Below are 13,405 nucleotides of genomic sequence, written 5' to 3'. Positions count from 1 at the left end.
GCGACGAATGTGCTCATGTTCGCGATAAGAGCTCCTGCGATGTGAATGTAATGTAATTATCATCGTATTCAACCCATTCAGTCAGAACCCTCTGATATCTTTCATATGTGAATGTTTCACTGGAGGCATTTTGCCTGTTTATTATGAAAACAAATGGCCCCTCTTGAAACGGGGGTATTTCTCGGTGATGTAAAGCGCAGGAGGGGTGTTTCTGCAGAGCTGCAGCATGCGAGGATGATGAATTTTCCCAGACAGTGGGAGTCGTGCTGAGCCTTAGGAGTTAAATTCATGCTGCAGAGGAGATTGCCATGGTGATGTGGTGGTCTACAGCATTGGATTTGGTTTCCTTGACAACCGCGCTGGGTATGCTGAACATGCTCTTTCGCTTGTCCTTGATGCTCAGAAACTGCACCGAAAAACAGGGCTGCTGGCAGTAGTAGTGTTACTGCTGCTGCTGCTACTACTATTATTACTATTACTACTACTACTACTATTACTACTACTCCTACTAATAATATACTACTACTATTACTAATATACTAATACTACTATTACTACTACTACTAATATACTACTACTACTACTACTACTACCACTATTACTACTAATATACTACTACTACTACTACTACTACTACTACTACTACTATTACTAATATACTACTACTATGTCTACTACTGCTAGTACTGCTACTACTACTACTACTACTACTACTACTACTAATATGCTACTAATACTACTACTACTACCACTATTACTACTAATATACTACTATTACTAATATACTACTACTATGACTACTACTACTACTAATATACTACTACTATTACTACTACTACTATTACTACTACTGCTAGTACTACTACTACTACTACTACTACTACTACTATTACTACTATTATTACTAATTCTACTACTAATATACTACTACTACCACTGTTACTACTAATATACTACTACTACTAATATACTACTACTACTAATATATTACTACTATTACTACTACTACTAATATACTGCAACTATTACTACTAATACTATTATACTATTACTACTACTACTACTACTACTACTACTACTACTACTATTTGGGGGATGGTGGAGTGCAGATTTTTATTAAGCACATTCAATGCATTTCAGCAGTGAGCAAATACTGCTTTGAAATGATCAATACAATAATGAAATCTATTCTAAAGCCGTTAGCTTGTGTAAAGAGTCCAGGATTTCTGAAACATTTTCATCATCTGCAGGAGAGAGATCATGCATGGCTACTTCGACATCCATAGAGAGTGCTAACAATAATCAAGCATTGTAGATACTGTATAAATATGTGTATTCACATGTAGGTTTTCTCAGTATCTGTGGTTAAGAAAGAGATCTCATTTTAGAAATGTACCTGATGATTTTGAAACATTCAGTGGTTAATGTCAGTGAGAGAAACATGAAGAACTTTTAAAAACTGTAGCATTTTGCAAACAGCAGCCAGGTGATCATCATCACGGCCAAGGCACTTTTAAAAACATAATGAGAATTGTTGAAAGCTCTTTTCTGAAATAACTAATTTATCAGACTTACCCAAGGCAGTATTCTTCAGTTACTGCTCAAACAGGGTATAAACCAGACCACGCTTTTGAAGTCCAATAACACCTCCCTCTTTGCTCTAGAGAAGGGGGAGTTGGGCCATGAGTCCGGCCAAGGAGTGGAGACCGTGGAAGAGCGTCACGTTAAACTGAGACAGAGATAAGGCTGGGGGTGAATGAAAATGAGCAGGCAGATTCATCTTGATGGCCTTTGGCTATTGCAGGCAGCACTTCCATATAGCGCTGAGCCTCTGAATTATGCTAATGGCATCAATGTATCCCAGCAGCCCCCAGGGCAAGATGGCATCAGATGCCAGCTGGATCCGCAGGCTCAGCAGGCTGGACTGTGTGAAAAGCCCCTCGCTGCCTTACCTCTCCCCGGCTTATTACTCAGCATTGTGAAAATAGGATTGGCTGCATTTGTCATGCATTGAACACAGACGACAGGGTGTTATTGCACCGTGGTGGGTGTTTGAATTTCAATTTGTCAAACTGGCCCCATTTCAGGAATATTTTAATATAATTCCTTATCCATTCGGCACCAGCCACTTCCGTTAGCCTCCTAGGCGGGGAATTCTGTTCGGAAAATGGATTCACCGTATCTCACCCCAGAGCAGTTCTTTCATTATGAAAGATGATACAACAGAGCCAAACTACCTCACTGGGACTTAAACACCCCCTACATCTATTTATGTCATAGTGAATTCAATTCTGTGAATTTCTGCAAATTCTTACTTATCTTGCCAAAAGTAAATATGTTTTCCAGCATTTTTTAAACTGTGTGCAATAAACAAGGAACAGTGTTCCACAGCACTGCTGGCTTACTAGTTATTTAACTAAATTGGGACCAAATTCTAATTTAATGTGACAAGGGTTAGAAATTATTGATAGCTAAACTAAACCAACTATATGCTATGGTAGTTAGCTTTAGAAGTAACATTATTTCAAGTTTTTCTCCAGAAAGGTCCTCCTCATTGCCGTGGGTTTGCTTTCATGGCTGTACGTGTGCCACTTGGTTATATTTGTCAGGAAAGATGGACTGATTGAGTGTATTTTTGTAAATAAAGTCTTTTTTCTTAAGAAGTCGGCGGCAAAAGGTTTCCCTGATTTCTCCGGAAGCAGGCAGCAGAAACCCGTGCGGCTGCTATGGCTGAGTGGAATCAGAGCTCGGCCAGGAAGTACGCCAGCGATGGCGTAACCATCGCAACCGCCGCGTAACCGCCGCGTAACCATCGCAACTTACGAGTTTCCTGTCTTTTCCCGTTCCACACCGCGCTTCCTAAAGCTAAAGGCTAAGCCAATTATTGGCATTCTGACGTTCCTTGACATTCTGCAAGTGAACTGGGGTAAGGAAGGTAGTCATGGCAACAGTGCTGCCCAGGGAGGGGGTCCGAGCGAGCGAGCTGTTCGCGGTAATGTCCTCCGTCTGGCCAGCTGGGCAGCTGCTGCCCTCGGTATCACAGCCGTTTCCCGTCGGCGTTTCCCCTGACTGCTGCCTCTTTGTTTGGCCTGGAGCGATGCGTGGCTCGGCCGTGTAGATTGATTACGAGTACGGAGAGGAGGGCAGGGTGAGACGTAATTCCACGTCTGTGCTTTCTCCGTTCCCAGGAGCGCGTGCACGCGCGCGGCGGTGCGGGCAGGGGGGGCGGGGGGCGATAACTCATCGGCGCGCGTTATTTACGGTCTGACGCGGTGAACGGGGGCAAGCGGTTACAGAACGCCGCCGCTGCCGGGTCGTATGGCACGACGCACCCGGTGAAAAGACGAGCGGGCCGACTGGTGAGGAGCACGGTTTGTTGCCCTCGGCGACAACGAGCCTGTCAGGTTCCGTGAATGCAGGCGGGAGCTCCCCGTGACCCACATCAATGAATCTGCTTTCGACCTCTCCCTGAACGCTTCCGTTCACTTTGAGTTTTCCAGGGCTCCCTCTCCGTACCAGCTGTCCCGCGGCCTCCCAGCCTGCCTTTAACACTGCCGCTTTGATGTAATTATCGTGTTTGTCTTCCTGTTTGAGCTTCATTATGTGCGTCCGTGAGAAGGGTTGAACTCGCCCGTCGTGACTGAGCTGATGTAACTGCGGGCGGTTTTGCTCTCAATAGAGTTAAATGGAGACGGACGCCCCCTCCATTGCTTTTCAATGCACCATGTCATTCTTTTCACTTGTGTATCACCTCCATATGGTTACTGCATGCTTGGATGGATACCAAATCACCAGAAAGTTGACTTTGAAAGACTAGCAAATGGGCACGTGATCTTTTTTTTGGTTTTAGGAGCATCCGTTCACCGCTTTAATTAACCCCTCCTATGACTTTTAAAAGTGCTGGATCAATTGATTGAAATTGTCCTATTATTGTGTGGTTGCTGAGCGGTGATCTCTACTGATCTTGGTGTATTGGAACCTGTGAAATTATCTCAGCTAGTGCCTATCTGGTGCTTTAAATAGAGGTTTCCAACTAGCCCAGGTGCTATGCCTGCACCGCCTTATCCCAACTTATGTCATACAGTGTCTCCACAAATCAGAACAAACCACAATCTGGTATCTCTGTGAAGCATCACTGGTGCGGCCAAAACATCTTTAACTCCACAAAATAACCGACTTAAAAGTGTCCCATGTGATATGGGTGGAAGAGTCAACGTACACATTGAAGTGTTCAGTGTTAAATCAACCTTTAGTCCCTATTTCTTGGTCCCTATATCTGGTTTTCACAGTGTAAAATGTATGAGAACATTCAATATATAGGCCTACAAATGAGCATTGGAATATGTAGAAATGCATTGGCTTATTCTGCAATTAAACATTTGCTAAAAGATTAAGGGAAACAAACAGCAGAATGATTTGTGGGGAAAAGGAGACAGAAAAGACCTAACGAGAGGTGATGAGGTCAGCACAAATAGTGTCACGCCCTCTCAGCACTGGGGAAACGTTGGGATGTATTGATTTCAGACAAAAAAAACCCCAAAAAAAGTGCTCGCAAGATCTGTCGAAGAGAAATGTTTGACACTCAGTCAAAGTATTTTATTGTTTGTTTTGTACTGTGCATGCCAATGTATTTTCTTAACGAGGTCACTTGGTTTAGCATTACCCATCCGGTGATAATATGAGAGAAGACAACCAATAAGACCATGGTTGTATTGCACATTCAAAACAAACAAAACACTTTGTCGGTTTCGCAAAGTTGTGCTTATCACCTCTTCCTCTCCCGACGAGAATTTGGTGTTTCTCTAAATAAATAAGAGACGTTATTTTCGCTAGCGGGGCTGTTTCAGCACATCCCTGAACATCGTAATGAATTCCTCCTCCAGAAAAGTGGCGTAATTGCTGTGCGTCGACAGTGCGCAGAGATTAGCCCTAATTAACGGAGTTGCCCAGGGCGATGAGAGAGATTTCTGCTGCAGAGATGGACAAACAGAGGAAGAGAGGATGCTGGTGGGTTCAGGGAATATCGTTTGGTGCCATAATTAAAGTGAATGGATGCATTGTTGCATCTTGTAGTTCCCGGAAAGGAACGCACCAAAAGGAGGGATGGAAGCGTAGCTCTTCTTTTCCACTGTGTGTGGCTTAATCATCTGATAACTGTTGTTTTTATATTGTACTTAGTTTTATCCTATTAATTAGCGCTCATAAATAAATTGCTCTAGGGAGCCACCACTGTGTGTGGGTGCATCATTCATACTGTATACACTCACCGAGCACTTTATTAGGAACATTTAAACTTTATTACACCTACATATTCATGCAATTATCTAATTAGCCAATTATGTGGCAGCAGTGCAATGCATACAATCTTGTAGATACGGGTCAGGAGCTTCAGTCAATGTTCTCATCAACCATCAGAACGGGGAAAAAATGTGATCTAAGTGACTTTGACCATGGAATGATTGCTGGTGGCAGACAGGGTGGTTTGAGTATCTCAGAAACTGCTGATTTCCTGGGATTTTTACGCACACTAATCTCTTGAGTTTGCAAAGAATGGTGCCAAAAAATATATATACATATTTTTTAAATCCAGTGAGCAGCAGCTGCAGACAGAAACATCTTGTTAATGAGAGATGTGAGGAGAATGTCCTGGTCAAAGCTGATAGGAAGGTAACAGTCACACAAATAACCACGCATTGCAACAGGGGTATGCAGAAGAGCATCTCTGAACTCACAACGCATCATAACTCTAAGTGGATAGGCTTCAGCAGTAGAAGTCTAATAAATACCTAATAAAGTGCTCACTGAGTGTAAACTCTGCTGCTCTACAGCACAAATAAAGTTGTTATTATTATTATTTTGTACTCAGTACTTGTCTGACATTATAAATGTGTGTGTGCTTAAGGAGCTGTTATTATTTTTGTAATATGAACTGCCATCTTGGCAGAGAGTTGATTGTGATTAATGGTTACCCAAATCATTGTTTTCCTTACTTTGTTTATACAGCTAAGAATATACCGTAATGCAATTCTTGACAGCCAAAATGAACTGGTCTGGAATCTCATTACGCTTTTATCGATTCCTTGTGTAGAACTTCACCATCAAGATTCATTATCAGGAATTTTAAGTGCTGTTATTACCATAAAATAAACATACTGTACCTGGAACTGCTCTGAAATATTTTTTTTTATTTAGACTTCTTGGCCATTCCCGGAAGACATCAGAGTTTCCAATAAGCTGAAGTTTTGAGGCTCACTAACAGATTAATGATCCCATTGTCTCAGACTGGAAACAATAGACAATGATGGTCTGCTTTTCTAGACAAAAATCACTGTTTAATTTTTAACTGAAAGACCTTTTGAAATCTCAAACTTAGCAACTCGGAAAGGTAATTGATATTTTTATACAATTCCAGAACCAGATCGGCTGAAGTGAGAGAGAGTTCTTTCGCCGTCTTTTGGCGTGAGAACAGGTACGAGGTGGCTGCTATTTCTATATTTAAAATATCACACAGAAAACAACAGCTTTCAGACTTCTGATGGTGCTTTCAATCAACACCTGGCTGTTGCCTTGGATAATAAATGTCAATTCAGATAACGACAGCAGCACGCCAAACACAGGGGCGATGGGACTGAACATCTGAGGAGTTCTGATCTCACACTGTCATCGTGTGGTATCAGTCTTATAGCACCCGTAACAGATGGTTTTTCACTGATTCAGGGTATGTTCTTCCTGCCGACTGTGGAAGGGATACTGGGAGGGAAGAGGAGAGGATGAGAGAGAGAGAGCAGAGATAGTGAGAGAGGGAGAGAGAGAGAGGGAGGGAGGGAGGAGGAATGAGAAGAAGGTGCAGATAAGAATGTGTTTGCATATGCTATATAAGCTGTTCCCCCTTATTTCGCAGAATTCTCTCCATCTGCTAATGAAAGGAGAGCTAATCTCTCTGGTCCACTCGGGAAGTTCTAACCCTCCTGGGATTAACTGTGCCCTTTCCACAGCGGGAAAAGAGAACTCACAGCAGTGAGACTGGATCAATTGGTCTTATATGCTTTTGGAAAAAAAGGATACATAGATATAAGTGAGGTTCAATGGTTTTCAAAAGTTCACTTATATGTTAAAAATGCAGACATACATAAAAAAAGCTTCCAAAGAAGACTGATGTTTCGGCCTTGTGTGTTTTTTCAGTTAATTAGCACAACAATGAAAGGTGGATTTTGCATTCAGGTGTTTCCCACTACAGAATAACTGTTAATTTTCCTCTTATTCTGTCTAAAAGGGATCCTTGAATTCATGTGGAATCCATTTTAATTTTTGACAAAAATGTAGTTGTAAGTTATTGCAAAGCTTCTGGTTCTAAATTGCTACTTTGCTACTTTAAAACAGCAGTCGATAGCTGTTTTCTGGATCTGGACCCGGAGAAAGTGTTTTGGGAGGTAGTGTCAGATGGAGTTAGATATATCCCTTTCTGTGTTCCCTTGTGGTCAGTACTGCTGCTTTAGAAATGGGATGGACTTCAGCAGGCAGAGCTGTGGGCAAAGCTTTGGCCATAACTGTCACAGAAATACAGCTTTTGAAAGATCACAGCGCCTGCCCCAAAGACACAGAGACACAGAGCGGCTTTATGGAGTGCTCGTCATGTCCAGTCTGTCCTCAGAGACACGGGGATTCTGGGATACCCTCCTGAAACAATCTGTCCTCGCCGGAACCAGGGGTGGATGTAGGCTAAATGGGGACAAGATGTGTCTTGTGGGCCAGAACTACACCCAGCCAGAATGTCTTCAGTTAGCGTTGGTGGATTTTTGTGATACCATTAGTTTAGATGGAGCTACAGTATGACTGAAATGAAAGAAAAGACCATTTGTTTCCACGTTGGAGAATGCCATTGATAATGGTATCATGTATCTTTTATTATGCTTGCCTTTTTTGCCTCAATGGACTCTCTTGTTCTTTGAAGATAAATTAAGTTTATTTGTTTTTTGGAATTCATCTGATTATTTGCCTTAATTTATTGGATCATTTGGTTTCTTCAGTGCAGCACACTTTATCTGGGTGAAATTAAGCAGATTTCATCAGCTTTGCATATTATTCAGTCCCATACGGCCTGGCTGTGGAGATAACACTTCTGGTTACATCCTGCCCGATGATTTCAATCATCATGCTAGAATCCCGGAACAAAAAAGTGCATTCAGTGGATGCACTGTGTTCCCTCGAGTAATTGCACTGGCTGTTTCAGCCTGGCCCCGCCTCCTACACAATTTGTAAAAAATGCATTCTGGGGTGGGTGGAGTAGGTGTGTCCATCTCATTTGCATTAAGTGTTCTCTAACCAATCAGGTGTCGGCAGTGTTCCGTTTCGTATTGATCCGTAACAGCTGGGTTGCGGACTTTGAAAACAAGCCGTTAAATTAAACTGACACATTTGTGGCCATCAACAATTTTCCAACTGGATATCTGATTGACATCTATATATGACATTACCGTAACCTGAAAAGGATATGCTGATGTCACGATTCAGGCAGGGCCAAGGTGCACCGCAGATCATATTTTTACAAATCTATATGCAGCAGAACACACTTTTCACCCATTTTTTTTGACAGTCAAAATCATTCTGATCACATTTTTTCCACATTCTGATGGTTAATGTGAACATTAACTGAAGCTCCTGATTGTGTGCATTGTTGCCGCACAATTAGCTGGTTAGATAATCGCATGAATACGTAGGTGTACAGGTGTTCTTAATAAAGTGCTCAGTAGTGCCCTGTAGATTCAGGTGCCAGTGCTTTACCGATCATTCAGGCCTGAATACTGGCACGCAGGAGGGGTTGAGAATCCATCATACAGGTGTGTGTCTGACCGAGATTCAGAAGGGGACAAAATGAACCAGGAACACGTGGCAGTGAAAACCTGACATTTCTGTTCGGCTGGGTCTGAAGTGAACTTTTCATGAGTATTTATATCTCAGAAAACCACATACCCTTCCGGTGGCGGCCCACATTCAGCTCAAATCTCTCCCTGGTGTACCGAGCTGGGAATGCCACTGCATTTTCCACTTCGGACAATGACAAATGACACCATACAGTCCAACTGGACCTCTCCTTACAGCACTGGCTGGCCAGCTGGCCGTCCCACCTCCTCCAGCTGTCTGCGGCCAGTTCTTCAGGCCCTTCTCTGCCCTCACCTGCCAGCGATGGAGCGGCCCTGCCCAGCCCGACAGCAAGGCACATTCACCGGCTGCTTTCTCATCTAAAGCCCCATCTTTTCAGACAACACCGCAATGTTGGCACTTTGAATATTTCTAGCTCCTGTGGTGTTACCACGTGAAGAATGCAGAAAGTGAGTGTCTTAACAAGAATTTTAGTCTTGTAATAACACTTAAGATCTCATTTGTGTGCCTCTGAAGTAGAAAATATTAGCTTGTTTTAAATTAAATCTTATTCCATTGGCAAATCTTGAAATGTGTCTTACCTCATTGGCAATATTTTCATCTTATTTAACAAAAGTCGCAATATAAAATACCTAAATACCTTTTTTGGGGAGTTTTTGCAGTGAAATACAAAGACATATTACTGTATCATTACACTCATGACAGCTGGTGACCTTACTCTGAAAACAGAAAATGTTTTTCTCACTTCACAACATATGCTCTGTCATTCATTAGATCGACTACAATCAAAGCTCTCGCAATGTCAGACTGACTTACACAGTAAGCCTGAAATTCCGCTTTTCTACGTGGCCACCCAAAAGATCCCCTCGGGTGTTCTGTACTTAACACATTAGTATGTTCATGTGTATGAGTGAAGTGTTTTGCCTCAGGTCTCTGGGCAAAAGGGGGTTAACAGATGGTTTAACAGATGGGGTCAGTTAGGCCAGAGTGCTCACAGCTCTGGTGAAGGTGCCTCTTGGATTGTCTCAGCTCGGCCTGTCTCCACCCTGCTCCCCCTACAGCACACAGCTGCTGGGTCCCTTGAGAGCCCATCCCCCTCTGCTCTCATCAATGCATTTCATAGGAAGATGAGTTCCACCAATCACATGCCATTAGGTTTAGGTTTATTTATTTCGCACAAATTTTAGTACAAATCTGTGCAAGGTGGGAGCGAAGCCCTTACAGGCTTGTACAGAGCTCCACACCTATCAATCTATTTTCTTGTCCAATTACTAACACCCTTTTAATCTATGTCACAGGTCAGGGGTCATGTCTGTGGCCTGTGTGGCGCAATCAGTGTTGCCAAATCTGCTTATATATAAAACGTGATTTTGGGCTTTTTTTTCTGAAGTCCCTTAAAAAAATCACATTGTGTTCACATTTACTCTACTCTGTTCTCAATTGCTGTTCTCAAAAGAAATGTCTTTGTTTTCAAATTTGTCTTTTCTAAACCAGATATACAATATGTATAATGAATTTTTAGTTAATGAGATGGGCAGATAGCACTAGTAGAGTAGAATATCTGATGCCACACGCTTTCTACATGCAGCAGTCAGTCCTGGTGAATTATTCACCCCCTCATATCTTTTTCCTCCACATCTGTAACCTATACATGCGTTTGCTTAATATTCAAACTTTCATAAATGTACTTTCTTATGTTTTTTAAGACCCTGAGCCCAGAATTCCATTGATTCCAGAATATTCTGTTCAATGTTTTGTTTTGAAATTGATTTCAGTTACACCCTTAAGTAAAATAAGTTTATCTGATTAGCGCCGGCAAACATTTGTTCCTGCTTTTAAACAGGACACATTACTATTCCTTCAGGATATGACAGCAGCTGAATAAACACCGGGGGCCATTTTACATGGAAAATGATTTGAATTGACAGTGAATTCTGCAACTAAATTCTGATCATTGTTTTTTTGGGGGTTTTTTTGCTGGTATGCTAGACTTCACGATTATTAAGTTTGTCTTTCTGTCGACTGTCTCTCAGACTGGCTGGGAATGATGTGTTCCTGGATCACTGACTGTGTTCTCTGGCCCCCACCCCCCACCCATTGTAGTGGACAGCCTGTACAACTAGGATTAGGCATTTGCTGAATAATCCCTCCCAGTCTTACTGTGTAATTAGCTTTTGGATTGTACTCTTGGCTGCATGATGCTTAGCTAATAATGAATGAATCAGTTAGTACATGGGGTGCTCTTAAAAAGTATTGGCACCCTTGATAAAGAAGATAAAAGACGCTGTATAAAATAAGCAATGCAGGCAATGAGCTGTGTCACATGCTCAAAGAAATGGGACAATTATGGACAGGTGTGAAAATGATTTGTGCCATTTTCACACTGCGATGTTCGTCTTTGTCATAGGTGCCTATAATTTTGCAGTTCACTGTACATTCATGATGAGGACTGCCAATGAGGAATGGGTTGAGGAGCGTCTTGGTGACCAAAACCATTCCTCACTGAGGGACAGGCAATGTTAATTATGAGCCACCCTATAGGGTGCAGTGGGTAGCACTGCAAGAAGCAGAACGGTCCTGGGTTCGAAACCAGGCATGGGCCTTTCTGTGTGGAGTTTGCATGTATATCTGGGACCCAGAAGGTTGGTGGCTTAAGCTCCACTGTAGCCAGATCTGCAGAGCATGTTGGGCCCTTCAGCATTTCTTCTTCTTCTCCCCCTTCTCCTCCTCCCCGTGTTCACCTCGGTTTCCTCTGGGTACTCCATTTTCCTCTCACAGTCCAAAGACATGCAGGTTAGGTTACTGTCTCCCAAGTATAAGTGTGTGCGTGAATGATGTGTGTGCCCTGTGATGGATTGGTGACCTGTCCAGGCCTGGTGGGGGGGAGGGGGGGGTGTGTGTCCTGAGTGTGTGCACTTTTAGCTGGACACACTTCCCCACAGTCCTGGAGGTGAAGGGCAGTGGAAAATTATTTCTGAGATTGGGATCTTTTTGATTTATGAGTTCATTATCTAGCTCATAATAATGTCTTCTCTTACAAAACAAGCTAAAATTACAATTCACTTTTATGCCCGTGCTGAAAAGTGTCTGGTTCTGAAGAACATTTTTCATTTAATTTACACTGCAATTTGACCTCTTCCCTGCCACTTTCATTGTAGCCTTTCAGCATTAACATACTGACTTTGGGCCCAGGAGTATTTAGCTACACCAGAGATGGAATGTAAGACTCCTGCTTTGAGTTTTGGCCTTAACACAACATTTAGCTTTTGTTTTATGGTGAAAGTAACAAAAAAAAAGGTTTGAAAAACATTCCAAAGAATACAACGAGCAATCCAAGACATGTGTTATTCAAAGTTCAGGCCAGAATGTACCAAAATATTGGATTTCAACTTCAGACTAAACGCTGGCCTTTCTTTCCTAAACCACACCTGGAATTCATGTTTCTGGAATTGTAGTTGTTAGCTGCAGCTTGTCATAATGGATTTTTACCTTGTTCGATTCATCGTATTTTAACCCAATCTGTGCTTTCCTTACTGTGACCCTACATCAACATGTTCAGCAGTCTAGTCTTTTCCGACCGGCAGGTCACATGTCTCCAGGACTTCTTCGGGGATGACGATGTCTTCATTGCCTGTGGCCCGGAGAAGTTCCGCTATGCTCAAGATGATTTTTCCCTGGACGAGAATGGTATGGTCAACCTCCGCTAACTGTCCCGAGCAAAGTGTGCATCTCCACACACTTTGCCGGTTGACTAATGCAAAAATAATTGTGCTTACATGTGCTTGATCCACATAAACATCTTTATTACTGATCTAAATTATTCTGACATTCACTGTTTATATTTGTGGGCTTTTTTGGCATATGATTCTAGATCTGATTAATTTTTTAATGAGTTTGAAGTTGGATGTGTCAATGGAGAAATGCACGTATACTGTATAAATGAATGAATGAGGTTGAAAACTAGAACCACATATGTTGCATTGTCTTTGCTTCTGTGCAATTATCTTTCATGTGTTTTCAATAAACTAAATCGACTGGAGCACAGGCAAACATTAAGTACAATGTGGGGAAATAACATATAGTGTAATGAATCATTTTCACAGAGAAGGGTACACAGGATATAAAATATATTAATATAGCATATAGGATAATTTGATTTACATTTGCTTCACATCAATCTTACCATAAATGTACGTTTTATTTTTCATAGACACAGATTAAGCTTAGTCCTGGGTCATTTTGAATGGATATTCTCCAGACAAAGCACAATTTACTCCAGGACTAAGCTGAATCGGTGTCTGAGAAACCGGCCTATTGTGTCAGCTTGCTGGTGACTCAGACAGAGAGGTGACATTTGAAAGAGGAGATCAACGACCCTGTTTTCTGGACATGGTGACGCATGGCTCATTTCACAGACAGTGTCTCTGGAGTGACCCCTCTGCCAGTAAATGAGATCACTTTCTAGGACCTTCCCCAAAATGACTCAGTGCACCTCTTTACAAAACACCATACCGTTCCAGTCAGG

At 42.2% G+C, this 13,405-nt stretch overlaps 1 protein-coding gene across 1 annotated transcript in view; it reads left to right on the top strand.

Moving 5' to 3' along the window:
• The window catches only part of LOC133125211 (neuronal migration protein doublecortin-like), a 44,146-nt gene that overhangs the window by 14,176 nt on the left and 16,565 nt on the right, over positions 1 to 13,405 (top strand). Inside the window, exon 3 of the mRNA XM_061236969.1 lies at positions 12,465 to 12,567. Within this exon, the coding sequence (XP_061092953.1) occupies positions 12,465 to 12,567 (103 nt within the window). The remainder of the gene's footprint in view (positions 1 to 12,464; positions 12,568 to 13,405) is intronic.

The sequence above is a fragment of the Conger conger genome, chromosome 3 (assembly GCF_963514075.1).
Source record: "Conger conger chromosome 3, fConCon1.1, whole genome shotgun sequence".
NCBI classification, from domain to species: domain Eukaryota; kingdom Metazoa; phylum Chordata; class Actinopteri; order Anguilliformes; family Congridae; genus Conger; species Conger conger.
The sequence above is the reverse complement of the archived record's forward strand: the minus strand, read 5'-3'. Positions and strand labels throughout refer to the sequence as shown.